This window comes from Citrus sinensis, chromosome 2 (genome assembly GCF_022201045.2).
Source record: "Citrus sinensis cultivar Valencia sweet orange chromosome 2, DVS_A1.0, whole genome shotgun sequence".
NCBI classification, from domain to species: Eukaryota; Viridiplantae; Streptophyta; class Magnoliopsida; order Sapindales; family Rutaceae; genus Citrus; species Citrus sinensis.
In genome coordinates this window covers 10,234,032-10,246,223 of record NC_068557.1, presented here as the reverse complement: position 1 = coordinate 10,246,223, position 12,192 = coordinate 10,234,032, and the positions used below count along the sequence as shown (strand labels likewise).

The following is a 12,192-nucleotide window of genomic DNA, read 5'->3' as shown; positions in this document are numbered from 1 at the left end:
TAAAGAGCAGCTCGATGATTTAGTGACATTCAAAGCAAGACCAATTGCTTAATTGAGTATATAAGAATTGTAGATGGATTCATATAAGGGAAAAGGTAGAGAGTAGTGGAACCAAAAACGAAGGGAAAATGCAGTCTTGGTATAATAGTATTCATATATGCCAGCAGTTTTCTCCACTTTTCACCTCTGAAACAAAATTACAATACAAACTGAGCATCCTTCAACTACTAAATGACAAAACTTCAAATCAACCAAATCAAAATTTTAATTCGCTCTGTAACTCATGTTATACATATTTACTATCACGCGGGAATAAGAATAGAGCAGTCTCTGAATCAGATGGAAACTATTTCATGCTGTCAACTTCTGAGAAGAACTAACAGCATTCATATGCTGGAGATGTAATGCAGATAACAATCCTTGCCAGGTTTCTCCAGGTGCAGCTGCCACTTGAAAGTTAAGAAGTTTCCTTTGTTTACTGTAATAATCTTCCAATGACTTACCCTGAAATGGTTAAATTTATCTGATTAATAAAAATTTCAAATTAGAAGTCATACTGGTTTTATTCAGAATCATAAATGAGCACTTCGTTAATAAGATCATATACTAAGATAAAATGGCCATCACCAAACTTATAGACAATCCACAGTCTCACGTGTATGAAAATAATTATTTTATAAGGTTTTACTGTATACACAAAAGTATATTCTTCTAAGCTTTGATTCAAAAATTAAAAGAAATAAATAAATAATAAATAAAAGAGGGTAGCATCACGCACCTGCTCTGCATAGATACGGAACTTCTCCTTCCAGGCACTGGCTGCATCAGCAGCAGAAAATCTGGCACCGCCCAAGCTAAGAAATTCTTTATGAGGAGAAAAGGCTTCACTTTCTAGATTCCTTTTAACCAATTGGTCCTCAGTGCTCTGAAAATTGACGACTAGATCAACATCCACAATTTGATCAAGAATTTCCTGCAAAGCCATCCAGTATTGCAAGGACACATAAGACACAAAGAACCATCTACTGGCTTATTAAGAATGACAGAACCAATAATCACACAGCACCCATAAAGAAACAAGAAAAGAAATGCTAAAGCCATGGTATAACGGAACTCCAGACTTACGGCTTGAATCCTTGTCCGAGGAATTCCATCCAGAATGAACCCACTTTCTCCCCTGTAGTATCCTTCTTCCAGCCTCTTTGACAACAATGCAAAAATTACATCTTCTGGCACAAGCTTTCCTTCATTTACAGCATTCGCGATCTAAAGTGGCAAACAACCGCAAAAAAGAGAAAAACAAGGAACAAAAAATAAAATATCCCATCTCGATAATAGGAAAAAAAAAAAAAATATATATATATATATATAATCATGATAATTGGAAAAATAAAATATTTCGCACTCTAATTAGTGGAAAAAAAGGCATGTCGTACTAACAAGACATACTAGGGGAGACAAAAATTACTAGAGACAAACAAGCAATCATAACAACTTCCATTAGGTAGAAAAAGGAAAGCGAAAAATCATGGAATATGCTTTAGTTTTGCATTGAACTAACACCATTGATAAAACTTCAATGTCACTCATTGAACTGACCCTATTGATATAATTTCATTTCACTGACAACAGGGTCACCAAACCGTCTGTCTGTCTACAAAGAAACGAATTTCGATTATCATTGACCAAGGAAATTCAGCGTAAATAAATCATATAAAAATAAAATAAAATGATCAGCAACAATTGAATGTAACTAACATTCACTTCAACTCATTTCTAATTTTTCTTTTACAGGAAGCTTACTCCCCAACCTTCATCTCTTCCCATCATTTTACATGTTTAGGAGAATCAAATTATAAATAAAATTTCCCTAAAATAATTAATAACAAATTGACGTAAATAAAACATAAAGCGAAGGCCCTTTACTTTGTTTTGGAGGTAATAATACAGAAGAAAATAAACCTGTTTATAGAGAGCAGATCGAGGGCTAAGCTCTTGTCTAACAAGACTTCCCATTGAGATATGAGGAACTTCTAGAAGTTTCGACAGATTATCGGCGTACACGTGTTTCTTCACACCCGGGTCACCAATTAACACCCACTGCACTCCTCTCCTCGGCGGCAACCCAGCCGAGTCGAGCCGCAGCATCGGCTCGCTCGCCTGTCCGTGGAGATCGCACTCGTCGTCGTAGTCGTACTGCAGCTGAGCCGCAGCCGCCGATCCGTAGGCCCGGCTTCTGGCTAGCTGGCGCAGCTGCAGGGCGGCGGCTGCTCTCAGTCGGCTCAGTCCGGCCATGGCGTGTCGGCGCTCGAAAGATATTTTTGCTTTTGGAAAAGTTGAGAAGCTGGCGAGCTATGGAATGCAAGAGGGCTTTAGTGGTTTTACAAAGACGAGGTTTTAGAGAAAGGGACACACACAACGGCAGTCACAAGCGTAGGGCTAGGGCTTTCGAATTACGATATTGCCATTGTTTAATTCCTGCGTGCCACGTGGTCGGTGATTATGAGAGAGGCACGTTGAACCCCACGAGAGAGGGAGAGTTGACGACTAAATGCCCGACGCGTGGAACTTGTTGGCAGCCTCTAGGATTTCTACGTGCCTGACGTTCTGCCACGTGTGGGATTCGAGGGTGGGCTTTATTAAGAGCAAAGAGGTTGGGCTCTCGAATTTATTTTAATGCATGACGGATTTTACTAATGACACCCCAGAACGTCTAATAACACGCTTTTATGTATTTACAAATTCAGCCTACCGAATTTTTTTAAGGTAAATCCAAGGAGGGCGTAATTTGAAATTTTACTTCAATAAAAGTGCACTTATAGTTATCTTAATGAGAAGATATCGATACCCCTAGTGCAGACTGTTGGGGAAAATTTTGTTTTTTTTTTTAAATTTTTATAAATTTTTTTAGAACCGATCTCATACAATATATAAGAATATGTAATCTAGAAATCGTATCTTGAAAATTTGATTTAACTTTTTTCGCTGAAGTGATTTAGGCTCCTAGATCACGATCCGTCACTACCACGCCTGTTAGATCACGAACTGTCACCAATGATCTTCCAGGTTATGACTCAGGTTTGATCTGCACTTAACGTGTGAGCGCCTTTATCACTACCAAAGCAACCAGCACGAGAAAATTTTTCTCTCAAAATTAGAGAGAAAAATCTTTTTCTCTTATCTGTATAAAGTGGCTGCTCTCTTCTTTTGGGAGAAAATAAACCCTTTTATATCTCTATTTAGTGGAAGCTCTAGGCTCCATTTTTTATATTATTTAATTCTATTAAATCAATTTTGATTTAAATAAAAATAATAAATCAAAAGTAACATTACTTTTTTCTTGTCATAGGGGCTCATCTTGTAAAATAACACAAGGCCCTTTAGACACAAGTACATTACATGGAGCCTCTCACTAAATAATATATTTAAGTTTTTAACCCAAATAATTAGTTATCTTTTTTATTAATCCAATAGCGGTGCAGTTAATTAAATGAGCTAACCCGGAGATCATTTGGGAAGATAAAATAGTGGCTATAATAATTAGGTCTGTAATTAAACTAACCCAATTATTTAATTCTAAATCTACTCCACTAAAATATTGGAACTGACCTCCATAATTGTATGCTCGAATAATAATTCGTCCCAAGCCACATCAATTTCTTTACTGCATAATCATTTGTACCACATCGTTAATTAAATCGACATCTCAACTGTCCAATCGATTTAATTACATCTTATTCATTGATACTTACTGGTTTTCTCTAATGATCATTTTCAACATACTAATATGTTAACACACTCTGGCTAGAGAATTCTATGATCAAGTGCCGAAAACCCATCAAGAGATGTGTTGTACAAATTCTATATTGTTAATCTATAACTTCAATACTCATAAATGCTCCCACCAAGATACCGGGTAATCTAAACTACAAGTATGTGTCATGCCCATTGGTAACTCAAATATAATAACAATTACAATCATGAAATCATAATTAACTGAAGATTAAGATTACAGTAAAATCAATGCCTGTGAGATTTAATAAGTCTGACAGTTATTACAAAGTTAATTAAATCTCATATGTGATCATGTTCAATGTAGTCGTACTACATCAATAAATTCATACATGATTAAGACAAATCATTCAATAAATTTATTACAGTCTATACCTAAATAAAATGCCCAACTTTATTTATCAACTGCGAACCAAATTTATTTAATCATAAGATAACTTGTATTTATATCTTCTTTGAATCCACATGGTGATCACATAAATACATATAATATGATTAAATGGGCTTTAATCAAAATATTAATGCAATTAAAATATTTGAATAAAATACCTCATTTATTTTATTAATCAGAAAAATTATTTATTACAATTAAATAAACACATATGCTTTTAAAGAGCACATTTCCCCAACAATCTCCCACTAGCTCTCAAAACATATTTGGCATCTCACGCATGCCCATGGATTCTAAGTGCAAGTTAAAAGGTTTCCCAAGAATAGTCTTAGTAAAAGGATCTGCCAAGTTTTGCTGTGACTCAATCTTAGTAACCTCTACATCACCTCTCTGCACTATATCCCTTATAAGATGATATTTCCTCTCAATATGTTTTTGTTTCTTGTGGTTCATTGGTTCTTTAGATTGAGTTACCGCACCACTATTATCGCAAAATAATTTAAGGGGTGCAGTTACAGCAGGTACCACCTCAAGATCTTGTAGGAACTTGCGGAGCCATACAACTTCTTTTGCAGCTTCGGATGCAGCCACATATTCAGCTTCAGTTGTGGAGTTTGCGATACAAGATTGTTTCACACTCCTCCAACTAATAGCTCTACTTCCCAATGTAAACACATAGCCAGAAGTTGATTTTCTGGAATCCTTATCTGACATAAAGTCAGAATCAATATAACCCACTGGAATGAGTTCATCACCAGAATACACAAGCATATAATTTTTAATTCTTTTCATATACTTCATTATATGTTTGACCGTTGTCCAGTGTTCAAGTCCAAGATTAGATTGATATCTACTAACCATCCATATAGCAAAATAGATGTCTGGCCGAGTGTAAAGCATGACATACATGAGACTTCCCACAGCTTCTGCATAGGGAACTCGTCTCATTCTCTCTATCTCTTCAGATGTTTTAGGTGATTGATCCTTAGATAATGTAATTCCATGTCTGAATGGTAATAAACCAGTCTTGAAATTTTCCATGCTAAATCTAGCCAATATCTTATCGATATAGACTGATTGAGACAAGGCTAAAGTTTTTTTCTTCCGGTCTCGTAGTAACTTGATACCAAGAATATAATTTGCCTCTCCCAGGTCTTTCATATCAAATTATTTTGCTAACCAACTCTTTATTGTAGTCAATACTTATATATCGTTTTTAATTAGGAGAATATCGTCTACATAAAGAATTAGGAAAGCTACATATTTTTCTTGAATTTTCTTGTACACATATGGTTCATTAATGTTCTGAATGAATCCAAACGATTTAATCGCTTGATCAAATCTGATGTTCCATGACCGGAATGCTTGCTTCAATCCATAAATGGATCTCCGCAACTTACATATTATGTGTTCTTGGCCTTTTTGTATAAATCCATCTGGTTGCTGTATGTAGATGTTTTCTTCAAGATGGCTGTTAAGAAAGGCAGTCTTGATATCCATTTGCCAAATTTCATAATCTAGCACTGCAGTAATGGAGAGTAGAATCCTAATGGATTTAAGCATAGCAACCGGAGAAAATGTTTCCTCATAATCGATTCCCTCTTTCTAAGTAAACCCTTTAGCTACTAATCTTACTTTAAATGTTTCCACCCTTCTATCTACTCCTCTTTTTCTCTTGTAAATCCACTTGCACCCTATAAGTTTTACCCCATTTGGTGTCTCTACAAGTTCCCAAACTTTATTGGAATATATAGATTCCATTTCTTGATTCATGACCTTTTTCCAAAATTCAACATCTCTATTTATTAGAGCTTCGTTGTAGCTAGTGGGATCTTGTACATGTTCATATGAGATAAATGTATATGTTTCTCCCAATAACATATATCTCACAGGTAACCTAGTTACCCTCCCACTACAACGAGGTTCTAAAAGTAATGGTTGTTCATGGATAATCATGTGTTGATCAGCTGGTTGTTGCTATTCTGTAACATGTGTTGAAAGCTGAGCATCAACCTGATCACCTGACAGTTCTTCAAGTATTACCTTACTCTTAGGTTTGAAGTTATTCATATAGTCTTCCTCGAGGGAAGTGAAATGTGTGATCACGATCACTTTCCTATTTTGAGGACTATAAAATAAACCTCCTCTTATTCCTTTGGGATACCCCACAAACATACAAACCTCAGAACATGAATCCATTTTTTCTGCCTTTGGTTTCAGCACATGTGCTGGTGATCCCCAAATACGGATATGTCGTAAACTTGGTTTGCGACCTGACCATAATTCTATTGGGGTTTTAGGCACTGACTTAAATGGAACTAAGTTCAAGAGTTAAACTGCAATTTCCAGTGCAAGTCCCCAAAATGAGATTGGTAATGACGAATAACTAAGCATAGATCTCACCATATCCAAAAGAGTTCTATTTCTCCTTTCAGCTACCCCATTTTGTTGTGGTGTTGCCGGGGCAGTCAATTGAGATATAATCCAATTTTCAACCAGATACTCTTTGAAATCTCCTGAGAGAAATTTACTACCTCGATCAGATCGAAGTTTCTTTATGTTCTTATCTAATTGTTTTTCTGTCTCAGCCCTATACTCTTTGAATTTCTCAAGAGCTTCAAACTTGTGACGCATTAGATAAATATAATCGTATCTTGAGTAATCATCAGTGAAAGTGATGAAATACTCATAACCTCATCGAGCTTGTACATTGATTGGTTCACATACATCTGTATGTACCAATTCAAGTGGTACTGTTGCACATACTCCTTTGGCCGAGAATGGCCTTTTGGTCATTTTTCCTTCTAAATAGAATTCACATAGTGGTAATGATTCATTTTCTAATGGACCCAAAATCTCATCTTTGATCATTCTCTGTATCCTATTTTGGTTTATATGACCCAAGCGTAAATGCCAGAGGTAACATTGGTTGGAAGAAATATTTCTTTTCTTAGATAAATGTGTATGCTCATCATTATTGATCATTGTGTCATGCATAGAATGGATCATTGGACTTAAATGATATAAATTATCTTCCAATGTACCAAAACAAATAAGTCTTTTATTATAAAAAATAGAAACAGAGGATCCAAAATTTATAGTGTACCATTTCTTTGACAAACAAGCTACTGAAATTAAATTCCTCTTAATGTTTGGAACATAAAGACAATTATTCAAAACTAAAGTCTCATTATTAAAAGATAATAAAACAGATCCAGTCTTCACTGTTGACACGAACTGTCATGTCCCTAACTGCATCTTGACGCTTCCTTCACTTATTTTCCTGGTTTTCTGAAACCAATAAAGTGAATTACAAATATGATTAATTTCTCCTGAATCCAACACCCAAGTGTCAATAGAATTCTGAACTAAACATACCTCAATTACAAAAAGATTTCCCATACCTGATTCACAATCTTAGAGCAATCATTTTTCCAGTGACCTTTTTGTCCACACTTGAAGTATTTGCCTTTTAGTTTGCCATCTTGCTTGGTAGACGGTCACTTTTTCCCAGCTTTCTTCTTACCTTTGCCTTTCGACTTAGGTCTAGAAGAAGAAGCTTTTTCAGTAATATTTATGCTTCTCAAAGATTTCTCAGAACAATAGATCTCTTCAACAGAATGGAGTTCGTTCATTAATTCAGTTAAGGTCATGTTTCTTTTGTTCATGTTATAATTGACCTTAAACTCCTTGAATGTTTCTGGCAGAGATTTTAGCACCATGTCAATCTTTGAGTTATTATCGATTTGTGCTCCCTGAATCTCAACATCATTCAAATAGTCCATCATTTTAAGGACATGATCACGAACTCTTGTGCCCTTCCCCATTTTACTGTTCATAATTCCTTTCAGCGCTGCTTGTCTCGCGGAGCGAGTACTATGCCCGAACATCTGTTGGAGACTATCCATTATTTCAGTGGCAGTCTCCAAGTTCTAATGTTTGGTCTGCAGAATATTAGAAATCGAGGCTAAAATGTAGCATTTTGCCATTTCATTAGCCTTTTGCCATTTCTCATAAAGCCTCTTTTGATTTCTATGAACATTATCCGCTGGAACTGGAGGGCATGGCTGGGTTAAGACATATTTATAATTTTCAGCAGTTAGGACAATGAATATATTTCTTTTCCAATCTATATAGTTCTCTCCAGTGAGTTTGTTTTGACTCAAAATAATAGTAAGTGGGCTCATGGAAGACATTTTTTGAAAAATAAAACATCCATACATAAATAGTTTGAAAGAATATTCACAATAAATGACAAAAATGCATAAAATCATAAATGCATTTTAATTTATTGTAACGATAATTTAGTTCCGCTTTGACAAGTTATCCGTTGGGGAAGTCATGTCTACACTTACTAGACCCAATTACCCATTGGATTATTTACTTTCATATAGAGACGTGATAAATAATTATCGTTATCCTTTTGGGCCTAAATTTGTTAACAGAGCTTCGTTGGGAATGTTAATAACAAATTTTAGTTGAGTGTATAACCATTATTTCAATCTACGTATTTTTCATATCAATAGTCACCGTTGGGGTGAACAATTGATTAAAAAATATTTCAATTTTATCTTTGAAAAAGTTCATCAAATAAAATATCTAATATATATACCCTCCGTATGGAGCATCACCGTATCATGAAGTCGATGTATATATATAATTTTATTATTGAACTAACAATGGAGCCCGTGGGAAAAATTATCTTGAAATTTACCTCTCCCACTCAATATTTTAAAATTAGTTTTTCCTTTTAAAACATACATATTGTTAATTGCATGCTTCCTATAATATTATCTAGATGATATCCAATATTATTAAGCATACGTAAATTTCAAACAATATAATGAGATTCATTATTAATGAATGACATGCATCATTATGCATAGAGTGACACTACCTATTCTATATGACATGTTATCATGGTATGTTATCATCCAAAACATAACATATAGAAAAATAATTAAATAATCTTAATTCATAGCTTTCCTAAAATGAAAAATATATTAACCCTAAGCCTAATCTTCAATGGGATTTTTGTCAATGTCTATCTTCCATAAGCTTGTTTTTGTTAATGGACTACGGGAAATTGAGCTTTTAAATTTATTATTGGTCCATTTTTAATTTTGAAAGGAAATAAATAAATAATTAAATTTTTTTATTAAAATAAAACTTTTGGATCAAAAATAAATTTAATGTGTTTAATTTTATATATGCATTTTAATCCATTAAGCCCAAATTTCAATTGGGCCTAAAACTATGATTCTTTAAGACCAAAACTATTTTTAGACTTAAATGTAAAAAATTAAAACTTGACTGCCCAACGAAAACAATTATGAAACTATAGGAACCTCAATGATAAAAACCATGAAACCCTAAAATCCATATTTTTCTTTTCTTTCTTCTCCGGCCGCCATCTCCAAAAACCTCCACCACTGTTCAGACGCCAGCCGACCGTCACCACGTCACCGGACAGCCACCATCAACGTCGAGTTTTCCGTCGCCGTTACGCCGGAAACCAACCAAACTCGGCCGCGCAGCTGGCCACTCTGACCGCTCGCGCTGCTGTAGCGTGCGCTGGTTAGTTGCCACTGTTGAAATTTTCGGCCTTCGTTTCCTCCGATCTGACATTCGTGATTATTCTCCAGCGATTTACAAATTTCCTACGCCAATTTTTGGCTTACAATTTTTTTATAACAGTAAACTAAATCAAGAGGGAAATATGGTGATAATAAACCACCTTTCTTGTTACAGATCTAAAAGAAAAATACAATAGAGAATCTAACCATGAATTAAGACAAACCAAAACATGTTTTATTTATTTATGGGAAAATATCCACCGTCCACCTATTTTTTACACTTTTTTTAAAAATACACAATTCCTTTATTTTTTGGCTGGAATCCACCTAAAGTTATTTTTTTTTTCACTTTTCCACTTCCGTTTAGAATCCGTTAAGAAAACTAACGGAAACTTAAAAAAATGACAATTGTACCCCTAAAACGAAAATTACAATTTCACTTTAAAAAATACCAAAAATAATAAGATTTAATGATGAATATCATTATTGGTACTTTAATGAAGTACAAAAAAATCTTAACTACTAGAGATTATAACTCAATTAATAATAAAACTCTACTTATCTTAAATTCAATTGATGATTTGTGAGATTGGGCTATTTTTAATACTATTGTTATAATTTAGCATTCTAATTACAGACATATTTAAAAAAAAAACCCTGCATTTGATGGTTGTGGAATTAATTTATTTATTGACCGATGGGGAAAATAATTAATCTAATTATTTTTTGTAATTTTTAAGGTGAAATTGTAATTTTCGTTTTGGGGGTAAAATGGTCATTTTTTTAAGTTTCCGTTAGTTTTCTTAACGGATTCCAAACGGAAGTGGAAAAGTGAAAAAAAAATGTAACTTTAGGTGGATTCCAGCCAAAAAATGAAGAAATTGTGTATTTTTAAAAAAAGTGTAAAAAATGGGTGGACGGTGAATATTTTCCCTTCATTTATTAAACAAAGAATATATATGAATAAATTATGCCACTCTAATATATAAATTTCAAGATTGATTTCATACCATTTTCTTATATATTAATATGAGATGGCTCTGATACCAATTGTTGGAAAAAAATCTGTTTTTAAAAATTTTTATAAAATTTTTTAGGACCGATCTCATACAATATATAGGAATACATAATTTAGAAATCGTACCTTGAAAATCCGATTTGACTTTTTTCGCTGAAGTGATTTAGGCTCGCAGATCACGATCTGTCACCACCACGCTTATTAGATCACGAACTGTCACCAATGATCTTCTAGGTTATGACTCAGGTTTGATCTACACTTGACGTGTGGGCACTTTTATCACTACCAAAGCAACTAGCACGAGAAAATTTTCTCTCAAAATTAGAGAGAAAAATCTTTTTCTCTTATCTGTATAAAGTGGCCGCTCTCTTCTTTTGGGAGAAAATAAACCATTTTATATCTCTATCTAGTGGAAACCCTAGGCTCCATTTTTTATATTATTTAATTCTATTAAATCAATTTTGATTTAAATAAAAATAATAAATCAAAAGTAACGTTACTTCTTTCTTGTCATAGGGGCCCATCTTGTAAAATAACACAAGGCCCCTTAGACACGAATACATTACATGAAGCCTCCCACTAAATAATATATTTAGGCTTTTAACCCAAATAGCTAGTTATCTTACTTATTAATTTAGTAGCGGTGTAGTCAATTAAATGAGCTAACCCGGGGATTATTTGGGAACATACAATAGTGGCTATAATAATTAGGCCTGTAATTAAACTATCTCAATTATTTAATTCTAAATCTACTCCACTAAAAGATTGGAACTGACCTCCATAATTGTATGCTCGAATAATAATTCGTCCCAAGCCACATCGATTTCTTTACTGCATAATCCTTTGTACCACATCGTTAATTAAATCGACATCTCAACTGTCCAATCGATTTAATTACATCTTATTCCTTGATACTTACTGGTTTTCTCAAATGATCATTTTCAACATACTAAATATGTTGACACACTCTGACCAGAGAATTCTATGATCAAGTGCCGAAATCCCATCAAGAAATGTGTTGTACAAATTTTATATTGTTAATTTATAACTCCAATACTCATAAATGCTCCCACCAAGATACCGGGTAATCTATACTACAAGTATGTGTCATGCCCATTGGTAACTCAAATGGAATAACAATTACAATCATGAAATCATAATTAACTGAAGATTAAGATTACAGTAAAATCAATGCCTATGAGATTTAATAAGTCTGACAGTTATTACAAAGTTAATTAAATCTCATATGTGATCATGTTCAATGTAGTCGTACTACATCAATAAATTCATACATGATTAAGACAAATCATTCCATGAATTTATTACAGTCTATACCTAAATAAAATGCCCAACTTTATTTATCAACTGCGAACTAAATTTATTAATCATAAGATAACTTGTATTTATGTCTTCTG

General features: G+C 33.8%; 2 protein-coding genes across 2 annotated transcripts; both read right to left on the bottom strand.

Moving 5' to 3' along the window:
- Positions 1–119: 119 nt before the first annotated feature.
- On the bottom strand, positions 120–2,396 carry LOC102627417 (probable adenylate kinase 7, mitochondrial). Its single transcript, XM_052434750.1, has 4 exons — positions 1,963–2,396; positions 1,126–1,266; positions 779–973; positions 120–504 (listed from the first exon to the last, which is right to left on the bottom strand). Exons 1-4 carry the CDS (start codon positions 2,293–2,295, stop codon positions 352–354), a joined length of 822 nt encoding a protein of 273 aa, XP_052290710.1. The 5' UTR covers positions 2,296–2,396; the 3' UTR covers positions 120–351.
- Positions 2,397–7,423: 5,027 nt separating this feature from the next.
- LOC112499346 (uncharacterized) lies at positions 7,424–8,091 on the bottom strand. The gene is made up of 3 exons (XM_052434896.1): positions 7,710–8,091; positions 7,562–7,587; positions 7,424–7,474 (listed from the first exon to the last, which is right to left on the bottom strand). The coding sequence occupies exons 1-3, from the start codon at positions 8,089–8,091 to the stop codon at positions 7,424–7,426; spliced, it is 459 nt and encodes a 152-aa protein (XP_052290856.1).
- Between the last annotated feature and the right edge of the window lie 4,101 nt (positions 8,092–12,192).

What these genes read in the sequence shown, in the direction of transcription:
- LOC102627417 (XM_052434750.1), bottom strand. Translation starts at nt 2,295, where the DNA reads ATGGCCGGACTGAGCCGACTGAGAGCAGCCGCCGCCCTGCAGCTGCGC. An exon ending in GATCTGCTCTCTATAAACAG is followed by an intron (nt 1,267 to 1,962) that starts GTTTATTTTCTT and finishes TTGCCACTTTAG; the next exon opens with ATCGCGAATGCTGTAAATGA. An exon ending in TCCGTATCTATGCAGAGCAG is followed by an intron (nt 505 to 778) that starts GTGCGTGATGCT and finishes TAACCATTTCAG; the next exon opens with GGTAAGTCATTGGAAGATTA.
- LOC112499346 (XM_052434896.1), bottom strand. Translation starts at nt 8,091, where the DNA reads ATGGATAGTCTCCAACAGATGTTCGGGCATAGTACTCGCTCCGCGAGA. An exon ending in ACCTAAGTCGAAAGGCAAAG is followed by an intron (nt 7,588 to 7,709) that starts GTAAGAAGAAAG and finishes ATTGTGAATCAG; the next exon opens with GTATGGGAAATCTTTTTGTA. An exon ending in GAAATCTTTTTGTAATTGAG is followed by an intron (nt 7,475 to 7,561) that starts GTATGTTTAGTT and finishes TATTGGTTTCAG; the next exon opens with AAAACCAGGAAAATAAGTGA.